Consider the following 16450-nt stretch of genomic DNA (forward strand, 5'->3'; position numbering starts at 1 on the left):
TAGCTGGCATTACAACTGTGTGCCTGGCTAACTGGTCCATTCTTGACTCTATGCAGCGAGGCTATCCCAGCAGCCTTTGTACAAGGCTGTTCATAAAACTGACTAAATTCCTGCGTGTACACATTAGCTATTATTTGCACTAGGTGCTCTTGTCTTTACTGTAATTATGTATTACCTATCCATAAATGATGTCCTCAAATATAGGCGTGAGCACTGCATCATTTATTTCGCTCAGTATTTTCACAGGATGATCGGGTCTCAGGGTTTGTTTGCGAATAGCCCTCAGTGGAAATGTAAACACCGAATTACTCACTGGGTTCCTGTTATTGTCCTTGGCCCCTGAGCTTGGGGGAGCCTGTGACATCAATCTGCACAGGCCACGTGTAGGTGCGTGCATCCCCGTTAAAGTCTCTGGCTTGGGAAACTGTGTCCTCGGGTTTACTGCCGGATTCCCTTCCTTTTTGTTAATTTCTATTTTTAAACTTTTTCCGGATGTCCCTCTTAACAAGGAAGGGACAGGAAGGAGGGTCTGCTCATACCCAGCCTTCACACGCGGAAGCCTTGTGGTCACTTTTTAAAATTCTTTTTCTGACGTTCTACACAGCCCTGTAATCTCTTGTTTTTGGCTACTTGGGACCCACTCTGTGGTCCTGTAGCTCAGGGCAACCAAACGCTGAGACAAACAGAGGAAATGTCATTACTCACATACTTCTCCCGCCACCTACGCAGCCAGCTGCCGCCCCAGTTTTGAGGGGTGCCCTGCTCTGAGCGCAGTCTGGCCGGGGGCGGGGGGCGTTGACCTTGTCCCCTGCAGAACATCTTCAGGTCACCCTGTCCCCGTCCCCAGCCTTCCTGTCATGCCTTACACCTCTGCACTCTATCTGTCATTTGTTCATAGCCTGGAATTTATTTTTGGCAGACTTCGTGGTGAGAACTGGGAAGTCTCCTGCCTTCCTAAAGCCTGAAGGCCCCGGCCCCCTCCCTGTCCTGCACACATGTGTACACACGCACACATGTGCAAGGCGGTGGACTGGGACAGGGACTGGGATGGGGAGAACCAGGGCAGCTGTGCCCTTAGGGTTTTGGGGTTTTTTGTTCGTTTGTTTTTTGTGTTGAGACAGAGTCTCTGTGTGTAGTGGAGGCTAACCTTGAACTCACTATGGAGCCCAGGCTGACCTCGAACTCTCAGTGATCCTCCTGCCTCAGCCTCCTGAGTGCTGGGATGATAAGTGTGTGCCACACTGCGCAGCTTCGATAGGGGTTTTTGAAGTGGGGATTATTGGCAACATTTTGAACGCCCGCTGGACATGGAACTGATTGCATCCGGCATCTCTGGAAGCCCGTAAGATCAGGTTTCTTTGCTTTTGATGCTAATGAGGTGACCTGTGTTCTTGAGGGTAGTTTGTTATCTGCTCAGAACGGCAGTTTGCGCCTAGTATGCATTGGATTCTCCATCAGATGGGAAATGGAGGTCTTTGTCCCTACTATGTTCCATTGGCTTGCATCCTGGGAACCAGGGTAGGGGTGCCCAGGTGGGGAAAAGTTCTCTTTCTCTCTGTCGGCAGAGGGCACTGTGATTGATGGTTGGCATCCGCCAGGTGAGCTAGACAGATGCATTGTGTTCGCCCAGCCCGCAGTCAGCATTCTGCTAGAGACCATTCAGGTCCCGCTGCCAAGGGCTTGCAGGCCCTGGCCTTCCCAGTGGTGCCTGGGCCTCTGCTCGGTAGTGCCCTCTGCGATCCGTCCCCTAGCCCTGTCCCTCTTCCTGGGAGCTCTGCTGAGCCCACCCCTCAGACCTTCCCTGCAGCTGAGCCTTGCATGGGGAATGGCATCAAACATCTGTCTATCCTTAAGGCCACCCGCTATTGTTTTTTATCTGATGAAGGCTCAGACAGGACCTGCTTTTCTGAGCCCTTGGTAATAATACTGTTTCATAATGGTCCCGTGAGTAGGTGTGACAATGATGTCCGTTTTTACAGATTAGAAAACTGAGGCCCAGTGTGGGCAAAGGGTCCTAAGGATACACAGCAGAGCTGGGGTGCAAGCTCAGGCAGCCTGACTCTAGAGTTCTTCCTTTGAGGGCCTGTCTTAGGCTATAGAGACTGTTGTTCTTGGAACTAGTCAGCGTCAGGGGCAGGTTCAAACAAGTTAGGTGAGCCCTGGAGCCGCAGCCCTGAGCCTGGGGTTAGGCGGGAGCTTCCTGGTGGCTCATGGTTCAGTCCCTGTTTCCGGTGAGCTCGAGGTGGACAGTTAGGGTGCTGGGGTCTGCTCTGACACAGCGTGGACTTTCCTGGCTCCCAACATTGCTGCGATGAGCGAGCAGGTATTTTAGTTTCTCCAGGTGGCGCGGTTGCGGCCCTGTTGCTTGTGCTGGGGGTTTGAGATCCTGCGCCCGAGGGCCTGGGAGTCCCTTCCTGGACTTCAGAGGCCAGAGGAATTCCAGGATTGAAACACTGGCCAGGAGCCGAGCTTGTCTTTGTCCCACTCGTGCGGGACACGGGATGCTGTCAATGTGCCTTTTGTTCAGAATGCCCGTCTGATTTCAGGAAACAGAAACCTCACCCCATACTCAGCCAAGGATTCCAACGTCCCCTGCACAAATTCTATGCAGCCCTGGAGCTGGAAGCTTCCTGTTGGAGTGACTTCGGCCGCGTCTTCAGCCTGGGCTCTCCTTGCTTCTCCCATGCTGCAGTTTTGTCCTCTTGCTTGGGGATGGCATTTCCCATCGCGTGTGTCTCTCTGTGAACATAAACGACACGCGGAGATGGAGCACAGCCTCTTTCTCTGCCTGGATCAGGGGACTCAGCAGCGCAGATCTGCTGCCAGAGCTTAGAGACCTCAGCAAGGCAGCTGTACTGGTTGTCACTCAGGAATCAGGTTGATAGATCGGGAACAAGGGCTGGGCGCTTGAGTGTTAGGACCGAGGTGGTAGAGGAGGCCACTGGACCCTGGTCTTGTCGAACTGTCACTCAGAGCTGGTTGATCTGCTCTTGGAAAGTGGCCAGTCATCTGAAACACAGACAGCCTGGTGGAGGGAAAGGACTTTGTGTTTGCTTTCTCCCTTTAAGGAGTAGGCAAATGAAATGGGTCCAGCATTGTGCGGGGTGGCGTCCTGATGGATTGCGGGTGACAGAGTAAAGTAGGGACACTTTTGGAGCACAATGTTGTTTTCTGGCTTAAGAGCCTGTAAGGCCATCTCCAAGACGTCTCCAGAGGGGAGACACATTGTCTGTGTGAATGTATTCAGGAGATTATTATGTATGAAAAGGCAAACTAAAAAACCTACAGATTCTTCCATAGGGAAATGGTTAGGAAAATGATAGTGAATGCCCCCCGAAGAATAGCTCTTATTAAAAACTGAATTTTGAAGACTCTAAGACAACATGCCATTAAGGAAAAAAAGCCACATGATTAAAAGTGAGCATGCCCTGTAATTACACCTCCATAAAATAAATGTACATGACAGATCTGCAAGGTAATATAGAAAAAGATTAATAGTTATTATTAGGGTCATGGGGTTGTTGGTAATGTTTTCTCTTAATAAAAGGGAAAGAAAACTATAGGGAATTGTGATTCAAGCCTGGATTTAATTCTGATATTGCTGCATCTGATTATGCAACTTTGAACCTTTCTGGGCCTCAGATTCTTCATCAGTAAAATGAAAGGTGCATTCAGGAAGCTCTGAAATGGTTCTGCTTCCAGCCGCCGAGGTTCTGCAGGTCGTTTCCCAGCCTTGCTCCTATCAGCTAGTTGGTCTTTTGGGCGAATGGTAGCGTCATTGTGCGCAGACAGTTCAACTCCTTTCAGAACTTGGGCGGGTGCAGCGCGGCTCCTGCAGACTCACTCTCACGGCTTGGTTCGACGAAACCCTCAGTGCAACAGTGCCCAGACCACGTACAGCCTTTCCAAGTGAGCCAGAGCAGCTGCCAAGTCCCCGAGGTTAAGCAAGCTGTGAGTGGGTCACTGCGGGCCCTCCTGCCCCCTGTCCAGCCTGAGTCCTTTGCTTGGCTCTGGAGGTCACATTCCCGGGACCCTGACTCCAGGCTGCCTTCCGGGCTCCCCACTTCTTCCACAGTGGCTTTTGATGAGCCAGAGAGAATTTCTGCTCATTGTGTGGCTTGTCTCTCCTAGAAGATCTGCAGGTCGTTCGTCACCCTTCATCACAGCGTGCAGATGTCATTAGTCTGCTTTGATCTGAGTTGCCAGGTGCCCATGTGCAGGTGGCACCAGGCCTCGAAGAGGAAGCTTTTATGAGGTGCCAGCTGGCTGACAGACCCTTAACCCCATGCCCTAGGTTGATGTTCACCTACTCATGGTGGCTACACCCCAACGGGCCAAGCTTGTTCGCTGCCACCCAGGTGAACCTGGATGACGAGGGAGGGTTTGTGAGTGGGAGGTTGGGTGGCTGCTCTTCCTAGCAGTGCAGCAAAGGAAGGTCGTTAGTGAAGGCTGGAAAACAAGGCCGGAGTGTGTGTGTGTGTGTGTGTGTGTGCGCGCGCGCGCGCACGCGTGGGGCGTTCCTTGGCTACATGTGCACTGTGGCAAGCAAGCCCTGGTGACCCCAGGCCCCTGGCACCAGGGACATAAACGCACCCTGCCGGGATAGTCTGAGCACCCAGCAAGGGACGGTGTGTGTTGATACTCCGTGAGGTGCCAGACGCTATGTCCGGGTGAGGGCGACAGGGCCGCTCCGAAATCTGTGCAGTAGCGGCGTGGAAGCGTAACACGGCCCCATTGTCTTCACTGTTGAAGGCTCTGGAGAGGAGAGGCGTGTCTGTTCCGTGCAGTGGGCCTTGTGCTGTGCCCAGGGTCAGCTGTGGAAATGGCAATGGGATGAAAGCCAGAGGTGGCTCTCCAGGGTGGTCCCGAGAGTCAGAAATCCCCAGCTTGCCGTCGAGGCCCTGTCTGGCCCACTCCCGGCCTCGGTCTCCAGCTCTGGGCTCGCAGATCACTCACAGCAGCCTGAAAGGAAGCAGCTGCCTCGGTGCGGCAGACTCACCCCACAGGAGGTCCGGGGGCCAGAGGGCGCCTAGCCCCTGCCTCATCCCTGAGGCACAGCCCCCGACATGCCCAATGCCCAACGTGAAGCAGGGGAGGCTTATTTTGCCCCCCAGTCTGTGGAGGTCTCAGGCCACAGTCAGGTGGCCCCTAGGCGGGAAGCGTGGTGGGGGAGGAGAGCTGCTCACCTCCTGGCAACTAGGAGGTCAAGGGGGAGCCCGAAGGGAGACACAGCCTCCTGTGACCGCCTCTTCCGACCCAATGTCACCTAAACACAACTCGGCTGTGCTGCCCCAGAATTCAGTCGCTTTGCAAAAGCCCCGCCTTTGGGGGACCTCCAGGTAAGAACCGCAGTGTGGGCAGCGCCAGGCGCCCACTCCCAGCTCCGCAGTGAGCAAGAGCCCCACCCTGACAGGTGCGGTGGTCGTCACCCCTCAGCCATCCCCACACTGACCTGGGAGGACAGAGGGCCTGTCCTTGGATCCAGCCTGGCTCTGAGGAAGGCTGAAGCACGACGGAGGAGGGAGGAGGAAGGAGAGATCCTGGAGAGGAGGGAAGCTTGAGAGAGAAAGGCAGCCGGGAGTGAGGCCGCCCGCTGAGGAGATGCCCCCCGGCCCTGCAGCATAAACACCGCAAGCCAAGGGGAAGTGGGATGGAGAGGGGGAACCTTCGGGAAGGCTGTGAGGGCCCAGCGTCATTTCTTAAAGCTGCCTGTGAATCTGCGATGGTCCCCAAAACAAACAAAGAAGTTTTTTAAAAATTAGGATCTTTTAAATACAACAGACTCTAAAGGGTCCTGTACCACATTCTCAGGGAGCAGCTGTGTTTTGATTTGCTGTTGGTACTGGGAATGGAACTCTGGACCCTGCGCTTGCCAGGCAGGTGCTTGTGGTACTGAGCTCTATCCTTGGCCCCAGCCTGTGTCTTAACGCTTTATTAGTGTCCAGTGAGCATGAAAATCGATGCCGATGAGTGATGAAGTGAGGGATTTGGTGCCGCAGGAGGGTCGCGCCTTGCAGACGGCTCGCTGAGCATGAGCAGCCGGGCACGAGCGCCCGCATGTCACACGACCCTGTGGATGTGAGATACCAAGTCTGAGCAAATCCGCAGCGAGGCGGTGTAGAGTAGTTGTTGCTCGGGGGCTGCTCATGGGGACAGCTCTCTTTTTCCAAGTGATGTTCTAAAACAAGGTTGTGGTGGTTGTACACTCTGTGACTACACTCGAAGCCACTGCATCCTGCCCCTAGACGTGTGAGTTTTACAGTATGCGAATTGTGTCTCAGTCAAACTGTAAAAAACGGAGGTGCCTCTGACAGTTTTAATAGGGGTGTAGGTTGAAAAATGTCTTATCTGAAAGGCATGGGACCAGATGAGTTTTAAATATGTGTTTCTGCTTTTAGAGCATCTTCATATATTTAATGAGCTATCGTAGGGATGGAGCCTAAGTCCAAACATGAAATTAATTTGTGTTTCAAATGCCCCTCATATTCATAGATTGTAATTTTTTTTTTTTTTTTTGGTTTTTCTCCGGTACTGGGAACCGAACTCACGACCTTGTGCTTGCCAGGCAGGCGCTTTTGCCGCTGAGCTAAATCCCCAGCCCCCTAGATTGTAATTTTATACAATATCTTAACGCGCCTACTTTTTGGCTTTTTTTGGTGGTGATGGTGGTACTGGGAATCAAACATAGGCCATTCTCCATGAGCTCCATCCTCATCCCTTTATTTATCCTTTTGTTTTGAGACAGGGTCTTGCTACATTGTCCAGTGGGGCTGGAACTTGAGATCCGCCTGCCTCAGCCCACCAGAGAGGTGGGGTTATGGGAATTCACCGCCTCTCATGTTGTGTGCTTGTGTTTTGGCTGGGACCTGTCACAGAAGGTCAGGTGTGGAATCTTCTGCTTGTGGAATCACGTTTCGGGTTCTGAGCATTTTTGGATTTTGGATTTTGGATGATGCATCAACAATGTGCAGTGGTGCTCTGGAAATAGGTGGCGGAGTTTTGATGACAGCAGTGCAGGCCGTTGTCCCAGGGCGTGTTCTTGGTCCGTCACGGGCAGGTTCCCGGGCTGCCGCAGTGGAGGTTCCAGCTGTGCTTCTCGAGGGAGGGAGCAAAAGCCAGGGCGAGTGGCAGGTGCTTTACCTGCACTTTCCTACATGCCAGTGGCCAAGCTGTCCCTTGGGCAGGGCCAGGTGGCTCTGGAAGGGCCCTGGAGAGGCGGGCAGGCTGGGCTGTGCATTCCAGGCCCATGCTGCTCCCTCCGGAAGTCGGAAGTCAGTGTGACCTTCTGCCCTGTTCCCGGGGAGCAGCTGTTCCCAGGAGTGCTCTGGTGGAAGAGGGCTGTGGGAAAACATGTGCGGCTTCTCGGGGACACGTTCCCAAGTGTCATGAGCTGCTGAGGGAAGTGTGGCTGTCCATGCCAAGCTTGGCCTCATCTGCATGCTGAGTTTTCAGGGGCCCCTGATGCGGGTATTTACTGGGTTTGCGAGTGGGAAGAAGCCATGGACGGCCCCGCAGCCGGGAACCCTGATGTGTGTGGTGTGTCGTGATGCTGTTGTGGGTGTGAATGCCGCTTGGTGGAGAGGCAGCCAGGAAGGGCTGAGCATCCAGCAGCTGTGTTCACGCTGGTCTGCGGCAGGTCCCAGGTTGCATTTAAAAGCAAAGGTTCCCTGGTCCCATCCTGGACCCATAGTCAAGAACCTGCTTTTGTGTAAGAAGTCCAGGCCGTTCTTGTGCATCCTGGAGTCTGGGGAGTGCGGCACCTGGCGCTCTCCCTTCCCTCGGGATTTGGGGTCTGAGTCCTCTCACTGGTCCTCCAGTGTCCTTGGCAGTGGTCCCTCCCACTCTGGGGAGGGCTAATGGAGGCGGAGCTGCAGCAGGTGCCTGCTTGGGCTTCATGGAGGGGTGGTCATCCTGCTTGCGGTCTTCTCCTGTCCCTTATTTGGAGGGGAGGAGAAGCAAATCTTATGGAGAAAATGAGCTCTTTCTCATAAGACTGAAGGGCTCAGTGGTAGAGCCCTTGCCTGGCATGCATGAGCCCTGGGTTCCATCCCTCACACCACCTGTCCAAAGTAACAATAAAGAATAAGAGGTACAAAGGGGAACTTGTATGACCAAACATTAAAATATACCAAGAAGCTGCCATATTTACTACTGGCAGAGATAAATGGAACCAAAGAAAACACTCCTGGGACAAAACCTGGGCTTCTCCCTCTGTAATGTACTATATATAAATTTAAAATATTTCTCTAATAGTAATAACATTTTAAAAGAGTCACCATATTTCAACAAGGGGAAAAAGATTATTCAGTAGATATGAGCATGGGGTCTTAGCCTCAGTGGTCCTTGTATTTCTTTGAGATTTTATCTTTGAGACAGGGTCTCACTATGTCATTCAGGCTGGCCTTGAGCTCACAATGATTCTCCTGCCTCAGCCTCTTGAGTGCTGGGATTACAGATGTGTGCCACTATGTCTGGTTTGTATGTTTTTTCTTTTGTTTTTTGTTTTTTTTTTTTGGTACCGGGAATTGAACTCAGGACCTTGTGCTTGCCAGGCAGGTGCTTATGCCACTGACCTATATCCCCAGCCCTGTGTGGTGTTTTTCTAATCCCAAACAGTAGGTCTGCAGAACATATTGGGCTTCTTTCTTTACATTGGCTGGGGAGTCTAGCTTTAAACCTTGCAGTGTACAACCATGAATGCTCTTTATCTCTGGACACATACATATGCACACACAAACATACATGCATTCAGTACATACAGACATGTCTACACAAACACACGTAAACATACCTACCATGCTTCATTCGCTCTGTGTCCCACTGTGTTTTTGCTTCCTTGTTTTCATCTTTTAGTCTGATTTTTGGTTTATCAAGTTTTATATATTAAATATCCTTTTATTTCACTTGAAAGCATTTTTGGAAGGAGGAAGCCTGTAACTATGGAAACAGACTATAATATATAGGATAACGACTTTGAGAAAATATGGCAAATCTGAGTATTGGGTCATGGGGAGGGTGGTGTTGATTGGACTGGATATGATACTAATTTTCCGTAAGATTTTCAGTAGTTTTGTAATTTTCTACTTAAAGCAAAATTACAGCATTCAGAAAAGTTGCTGTTTTCTTAGAAGGGGGTTTTTTCCCGTGCAGAGAAGGGGTGTCCTGTCTGCCAGCGTAGGGGACGGAGGCGGGAGAGGCTGAGGGGGCCAGCAGGGCCGTGGGCTTGAGCGGGACAGGTGCTGGGTTCCAGAGTGCTGTGTACCTGCGGGTGCTGTGTCTGCAGAACCACCAGCTGTGGATTCAAGCAGCCCCAGATTGAAAAATGTTTGCCAAAAAAAGTTCCTGAAAAGTTCCAGAAAGCAAAACTGAAATATGCTTTGCAGCAAGCACTAAGGCTGACTCCACGTGCAGGTGTGAGGCGTAGGGGTCGTGTCAGGTGTCATATGTAATCTAGAGATGGTGTAAAGTATACGCGAGGAGGCTGGGGTGTAGCTGTAGCTCAGTGGTGGAGTGCGTGTTTAGGGGCTCTGGCTCCGTACTCAGCACCAAAAAGTACCCCCCCCCCCAAAACAGCAAAACAAACCCCAGGAGAACGTGCACAGGTCCTTTGTAAGTATGCTGCTGATTTTAACACAGGGGATTTGAGCCTGTGTGGAGTCTGGAGACCTGGGGCAGGTGGCAGCGGCAGGGTCTTGGAGCCAGGGCTTCTCAGTTCGGGAGGATGACTGGATCACTCTTGGTTCTCTGCCTGAGCTTGCCCAGTGGGATGTGCAAGGGCAGAGGGAACGTGCTTCCATGTCATTAGGACATTTGTGGAGCTCTTCCCATATCTGAACATCCAGTTGCTGCTCTGAGGAGGGCGGCACTGCCTGGGGAGCAGCAAAGGGGGTGGCTTTGCAGAGGGGCATGGCTGTGCAGAGGCTTCTGCGGGCAGCAGCCAGGTGGCCACGGAAGTGAGGAACCTGCAGGGTGGCAGTGGTTGACCAGGTAGGGGACAGAGAGCGCATCAGGGCGATTAGATCTGCTGGACCAGCAAATGGTTTGAATTCAGCTCTGCAGCACCTGCTCAGAGGGTGCAGAAGATCGGCTGGCCGCTTGGGAGGGTGGTTTGCAAGAGTGAGAGAGGAAGGTGGGCGCAGCCAGGGACCGCCCAAAGTGATGGCTACAAAGTGGTGTTTTTGTGGTTTTGCGGGGAGCCTGAAGGTATGGTTTCAAAAGAAAAATTGGAATTTTTATCATCACTTTCTGCATTCCCATTTTACCAATAGGATAGGCTTGCGTGAAAAGTGTCCATTATTTTTAACTTTCGTTAGATGACGTCACATGACAGATTCTAGAAATGTCTACGTTTGTTTAATTACATAAAGCAAATGCTTATGTTTTATACTAATACTTAGTTAAAAAGTAAGTACTATCAAAGGAAAATTTCACTTAGATGGCCGTATTTAAAAATTTTCAAAAACGTTTTTGATTGGCACATAGTACTTGCACGTTCTTACAGGGCACGGTATGATACTCAGTGTGCATGTGCAGTTTGTAATACCCCTGTCAGAGTAAGTGGTGTCTCAGATAGCCGTATTTCTGATGTATTCAAAGCCGAGTTCAGCTGATCACAGTTGAGCAATGTCTGCAGAATTTGATCCATTTCAGAAAACTGAACTCACTAGCATTGCCTGCCCCAGCATTTTCTTAACTCAGAACTGCTTACCTGGGTGTAGAAAATCTAATGTTTTATTTAGGAGGAATGCATTCATTGTTTTAGGCATCTAGAGTCCTGGGTTTTGTCTCTACTATTGCACATGTTTGATTTAACCTTGGCAAATCAAGTCAATTTGTATGTTAGTGCTTTCTGTGAAGAAGATGGGTAATAGTTCCAGTAAACTGCCCATTATCATGGTAGGGGAGGGCTCTTCAAGACCTATGAGAGGTAATAATAGTGCATGCAAAGGCCCTGTGGCCAGAGGGAGCAGGCTGCTGTTGTAACACCTGAAAGACAGTAGCTGGACAGCAAAGTGCAAGTTAGAGATGCCAGCGCCCCTTGAGAGGTAGACCAGGGCCAAGCTGGCGGGATCTCATAGACTTCTTGGGGACTTTAATCTTCACATGGAGTATGAGGGAAGCCCTGGGACGATTTAAGTCAGGGAACAATATAATGTTGATGGACATGCTGTCTCATTTAATCCCTGTAATAAATCCTAAGTGCCAGGAATTCTTACCCCCATTTAAACCGGGGCAGTGGAGACTGAGTAGTTTGTGGGGCGTCTTGCAGGTGAACGGTGGAACCAGGGCCGCTGGAGGCCACGGTCCTTTGTCGTCCGTATCAGCCTACCTCGATAATGACACAGCGGCAGCCACAGTCTCAGAGCGCTTTGAACTCTAAGATGAAAGATTCCCCTTCAATTACAGAGTGGTATTATGCTTCAGCCGCAGGAGCGGCTGGAGAGGGTGGGGACGTCGCCGGGCTTCGGAGAGCCCCAGCGTGCCTGGCCACGGTCCAGTCTCTCCGGGGCCCGGCTGTCTGGGGGCACTCACTGTGCTATCAGCAGCAAGCAGGGTCTGGCTGCTCAGTGAGCCATCTGACACTGCCTTTGTCCATGGGACTCATTGTCCGTGAAATGCGCCCTGGGGACCGCGAGCGGGGAAATCAGATCGGCCGTGCATGCGTGCTTTCACAGAGCGTCCACCAGGGCCAAGTTTCTGCTTTCTGCCTCTGGGTAGTCGGCGGCTTAAGTGCATTCTTGGGATACTGGCTGGGGAGATCGCTGTCTCCTGGTCATGTAGGGGAACCAGGAAGCCTTGCTCCGGGCTTGAGGGGTGGGGGGACACCTGTCGGCCGTGGCCTGTGGGTTTCTTGTCACTGATGACAAATGTCTGCTTCTTCCTAGTTGACCATGTGGTCCCGGAGCCTGGGACAAGCCTGCTGGCTGCCTTCGACCAGTGGAGGGAGTGGGCCGACAGCAAGTCCTGCTGCGACTACTCTCTGCACGTGGACATCACCGAGTGGCACAAGGGCATCCAGGAGGAGATGGAGGCGCTGGTGAAGGACCACGGTAGGTTGCACAAGCCTGGGTTTCCCGTTTCCATTCAGTCCATACATGGGTGTCGCTCTGGGAAGCTGGATTCTGGAAGTCGTGGCAAGGACCAAGGGCTTCGGGCTGCAGCCCCTGCTGACCCAATGCGGTCACCTCATCTTCCTCAAGGGCAGGCCTGGCTTCTGCGCCTCTTCTCGCTCACAGCCAACCGGTGTGAGGTACCCAGGCTCTTGAGCCAGGCTGGGAGCCGAGGGGGAGCGCTGAGAGAGATCGAGTCCCCTGGGAGGACAAGTGTCCCAGGCAGTCACCTGAGCTGTGAGGGCTGGGGCAGCCTCTTCCCACAAGCGTGGCATCCAGGATAGAAGGGAGGGTGAGGAGACACTTTGGAGATGACCTCAGGGGTCTTTGCTGTTGCAAAATTTCCAGGGATTGGGAAGATTCCCAGGGAGGTAGGTGCAACCATTACTACCGCAAGTAGCCTCTAGGACTCTTGTAAGCACACACCTGGGAGTGTGGGTGGTGGAGCAAAGCACCTGATCTCCGTGGTCTCCTAGAGCTCAGCTGTGGGTTAGCTCCCTGGGGTCATTCACTTGTGAAATCATCCGATTTCCTTCAGAGGCTGAATAATATTCCACCATGTACAGAGACCTTGGTTTGTCTCTTTATCCGTCGGTGGTTGCTTGAGTTGCTTCCGCCTCTTAGGTCACTTGCACCTGTTGATTTAGGGTTCTGGAACGCCAGGACAGAAGCGCCTATGCAGTGAGTAACAAGGCAGGAGGGTCAGGCATGGTGGCGCATGCCTGTAATCTCCACATTCAAGAGGCCGAAGCAGGAGTATCGCTGTGAATTCATGGGCAGCTTGGGCTGTGTAGAGTTCAAAGCTGGCTTGGAATACAAAGCGAGGCACTGTCTTAAGAAAACAAAAACCTAAAAACAAAACAAAAAAAGAACAAATGAATCACCCCTTCAAAAAACTCTGGGATGGACACAAATGTATAAAGATATGGTAGGTATCCATTGATACTGTGCAGAAAGCTCCAGAATGAGAGACTTCAATCTCAGGTTCGTTTCTTTACCCTTCCACAGACTAGCTGTGTGACCTTGGGCCAATCACTGAATTTCTGTGGGTCTCAAGTTTGAAGAAAAATCTCTTCAACTAGGATATTGAACTTTAAGATGTCTCCTCAGAGTTTTTCCAGCACAAAGCTTTACAAACAAGAAAATAGGCAACATTTTGACCTCCCTTTGGCATATACCCAGACTCCATTGGATTTGGCTTTCAATGCTTAGAGTGGATCTGCTCCAGAATAGGCTGGAGGGTAACCATGGCAACTGTTGCCTAGCAAGGAGAGCAGGGCCAGGATGTCCGGAGGCATTTAACTTAGGCAGCGTCCAGCACCCCAGGTGGTTTGAATTAAGCTCCAAGCCTGCGAGGTTGTCAGGATGATTGTTTGAAATTGTGATGGATGTCGGGCATGGATGTTTGGTCTGGTGCCTTGAGAGGCAAGACCTGTAAGACGCCAGGATGAGCACTGTGACACATCTGCTTGTTGAAGTAATGAGCCGTATTTAAAAAAAAAAAAAATTCTGAAAAATCACAGGGCAATGTGCTTGCCAAAAAAATGATGCTTATTACTGATCTTCTTAGACTCTTCTAGTTCATGTTTTAAAAAGTCGCAACAGACTTGTTTTGGGAGCAGCCTTTTTTATTTTTTAAAGTCACCGTGGTGAAATACACATCTTGTAACACTTCCCACTTTGAGCCATGATATTATCACTACCTCTTTCTTGTCTGTCTCGTAGGGGTAAATTCCTTCCTCGTGTACATGGCTTTCAAAGATCGCTTCCAGCTCACAGATTCCCAGGTAAGAAAGTGACCTCTTTCAACAGGCTCACTGCTGTTCGTCAGCCGGCCACCGCAGCTGTCAGGAGGGTTACCACCGGATGTGTGTCCCTCAGCGGCACGGGACAGGGCTGCTAGGTTCAGTTAGCTGTAATCAGCCTATAGGGAGAGGGTGCACCGAGGGCCTGTGCCCTAGCAGGCGCTGGATCTGACCCTTGGGCCCTTTAGCTGGGGTCCAGCAGGGCACTCGGCCTCCTTGGCGAACCTCTTGTGGTCCCCGAGCCTCTCCGCCTTCCTCCATGCCCATGAGTGGCGGAGGGGGTTCCTCTGCCAGAAGTGGCTGGGAACATGGAGAGACTCCCAACTCTGATCCCGCCTTTCCTCTGTCTCAGATATATGAAGTCCTGAGTGTGATCCGGGATATTGGGGCCATAGCCCAAGTCCACGCGGAAAACGGCGACATCATCGCAGAGGTACAAGGCTTCCCTCTTTGTTCTTTCTTCACCCTGGAGGGGAGGGTGGGGGACATAGCCTAATGGAAGCCGGGTGACGTTGGTAGCTGAGTGCCCCAGTGGGGCACCAGAGAGCCTGGAGTCCTGTGCTGGGCACTGCTGAACACCAGGCACTTGTGGGACATACGGCCGGTTCCCAATCCCTCCTCTGCGACACAACTGCCTCGTTACGCCCAGGCTCGCGTGCTGTGGCCCAGCGCCAGGAGTGCACTGGGTTTTGGTGGCCCGGGGACAGCTGAGTGGTTTGGGGAGGGTGTCATTGATCTGTCCTGCTCAGAGGACTGGGGGTGGGGCAGTGAGCCTTGGGCCCCACCGAGTGGCCCGCAGTGCCCGTTTCACATCTTGCTCAGGGTGCTCTCTGCCCAGGCCTCCAGCCCTCCCAGGTTCGTGAAGTGCGGCTCCCTGACCGCCTGGCTGTCTTTGCACATTTCAGGAGCAGCAGAGGATCTTGGATCTGGGCATCACAGGCCCCGAGGGACACGTGCTGAGCCGGCCCGAGGAGGTGAACATCTGCAAACGGAACGCGCGCCTCGCTGTGCCGGGGACACAGAGCCCACTTTGTGCCTCTGGAGATGGGGCTGCTTTGACACAGACCTGGTCTCTCTGTGGTCGTGTGTGTGTGTGTGTGTGTGTGTGTGTGTGTGTGTGTGTGTACACAGGCAGAGCAAAGTGTCGGACTGAGCCTGGGGCAGGACATCATGGCTCACTTAGCTGGACAGCTGCACTGTCCATCTCTGGCTGTCCACGCTCTTTCTTGAGTAGACACAAACGCTTTTGGAGTAGTATCCTGCAGTCTGGGTTTTAGTGGCTTCTGACTTAAGGCCAACCCCTAAAACACGCGATGGGGATCAGAAAACTCTTCTACATCCCTCAAGCACACAAGGGGAAGTGTGCATTCTCCCACCATAAGCCCGCGCAGGGCACAATGAAATCACCAGGGCCTTGTGGATGGAATCTTTTAAAATTGCGGAAGAACTTGGCACAGGGCCGTGGCTGGCCCCCGATAGCACTCTGGATGGTGGGGAGCGTAAGAGGGCGCGGGGCAGCGTGTCCCAGCTAGAATCTGTGACTCTAAAATTCTTCACAGAAGTCGCTTCTGCCGAGGGGCTGGGGCTTCAGGTAGAAGCTCTGACTGAGGAGAAGTCTTGCAGCTCGGGGCAAAGAGATGGAGGAGGGAGTCCTGTGCAGTGGCCAGTCCCCTTCCTTTCCTGGAAGGAAGCCTCAGAACAGACGAGAGGAAGATGCGCAGAGCAGGTCCTCAGGGACTGGGTGGATGGAGGCGTACTGTTGGCTTCTTCCTTGCAAAAAGAGGTGGCAGGAGATGAAGGGGCGGTGAAGGCTCGGGGCTTTAGAGCTGTCTGCAGAGCAGAACACACAAACAGGAAGCAAGCTGGCCTGGGCTTTCTGGAAAGGAGAGAACTATCCAGGAGGCGTTGTTCTGCTTGCTCCTTTGACCAGAAAAATTGAAACCATTTGTCCACAGCTCAGCCCAGGAGGCTTCCCTTGTAGCAGTTGTCGCAGAGAGAATTGCAGGGTCCCAGTAGCTCCCTGTGAAGGCGCCATCATGTGGGCCATGCGATTCTCACTGGTCAGGGCTGGATACCCGTCATGCGGGGCGCTGATCCCAGCCTTCCATGAGTCCTTTCAGCCCCGGGCAGCCCGGTGAAGTGAGGAGGTCACACGGGCTTGAAGGACAGCTGAAGGAGGTTCACCTTCAGGCCCCAGGCTCCAGCTGCGTCTTCCGGGATCCTGGTAAAAATTTTCCAGTTTGCCAAGAGGGTTCTGTTGTGTGTTAAGCTCCGAGTGGGCGATAGGAATACAATATGGAACTGCTCGGAGTGAGAGCAGTGAGAGGGAGGAGCTGGCTGTGTGTAGAAACAGCAGCTAATAACATGCACAGTTGAACTTCTGAATGCCCTCCAGAACTTTCCATAACCAGCATAGCGATGGCCAACTGGTACCAAAACTTTCCAGAACATTCTCCTGCCACTGCATGCTTACTTTCTTCCCAGTGTACCACGTGAGACCACCTGCTAGGGCTTCCCCTGGGTTTTAGCCAGGGA

General features: G+C 52.3%; 1 protein-coding gene across 2 annotated transcripts in view; it reads left to right on the forward strand.

Moving 5' to 3' along the window:
- Nucleotides 1-16450, forward strand: part of Dpysl2 (dihydropyrimidinase-like 2) — a 118658-nt gene that overhangs the window by 79920 nt on the left and 22288 nt on the right. For both annotated transcript variants that reach the window (XM_005373727.2, XM_005373729.1), the window contains exons 4-7: nucleotides 11886-12050; nucleotides 13836-13897; nucleotides 14268-14348; nucleotides 14821-14889. In XM_005373727.2, coding sequence (XP_005373784.1) covers nucleotides 11886-12050; nucleotides 13836-13897; nucleotides 14268-14348; nucleotides 14821-14889 — 377 coding nt within the window. The remainder of the gene's footprint in view (nucleotides 1-11885; nucleotides 12051-13835; nucleotides 13898-14267; nucleotides 14349-14820; nucleotides 14890-16450) is intronic.

Source organism: Chinchilla lanigera, unplaced genomic scaffold (assembly GCF_000276665.1).
Source record: "Chinchilla lanigera isolate Chin_1 unplaced genomic scaffold, ChiLan1.0 scaffold00002, whole genome shotgun sequence".
NCBI lineage: Eukaryota > Metazoa > Chordata > Mammalia > Rodentia > Chinchillidae > Chinchilla > Chinchilla lanigera.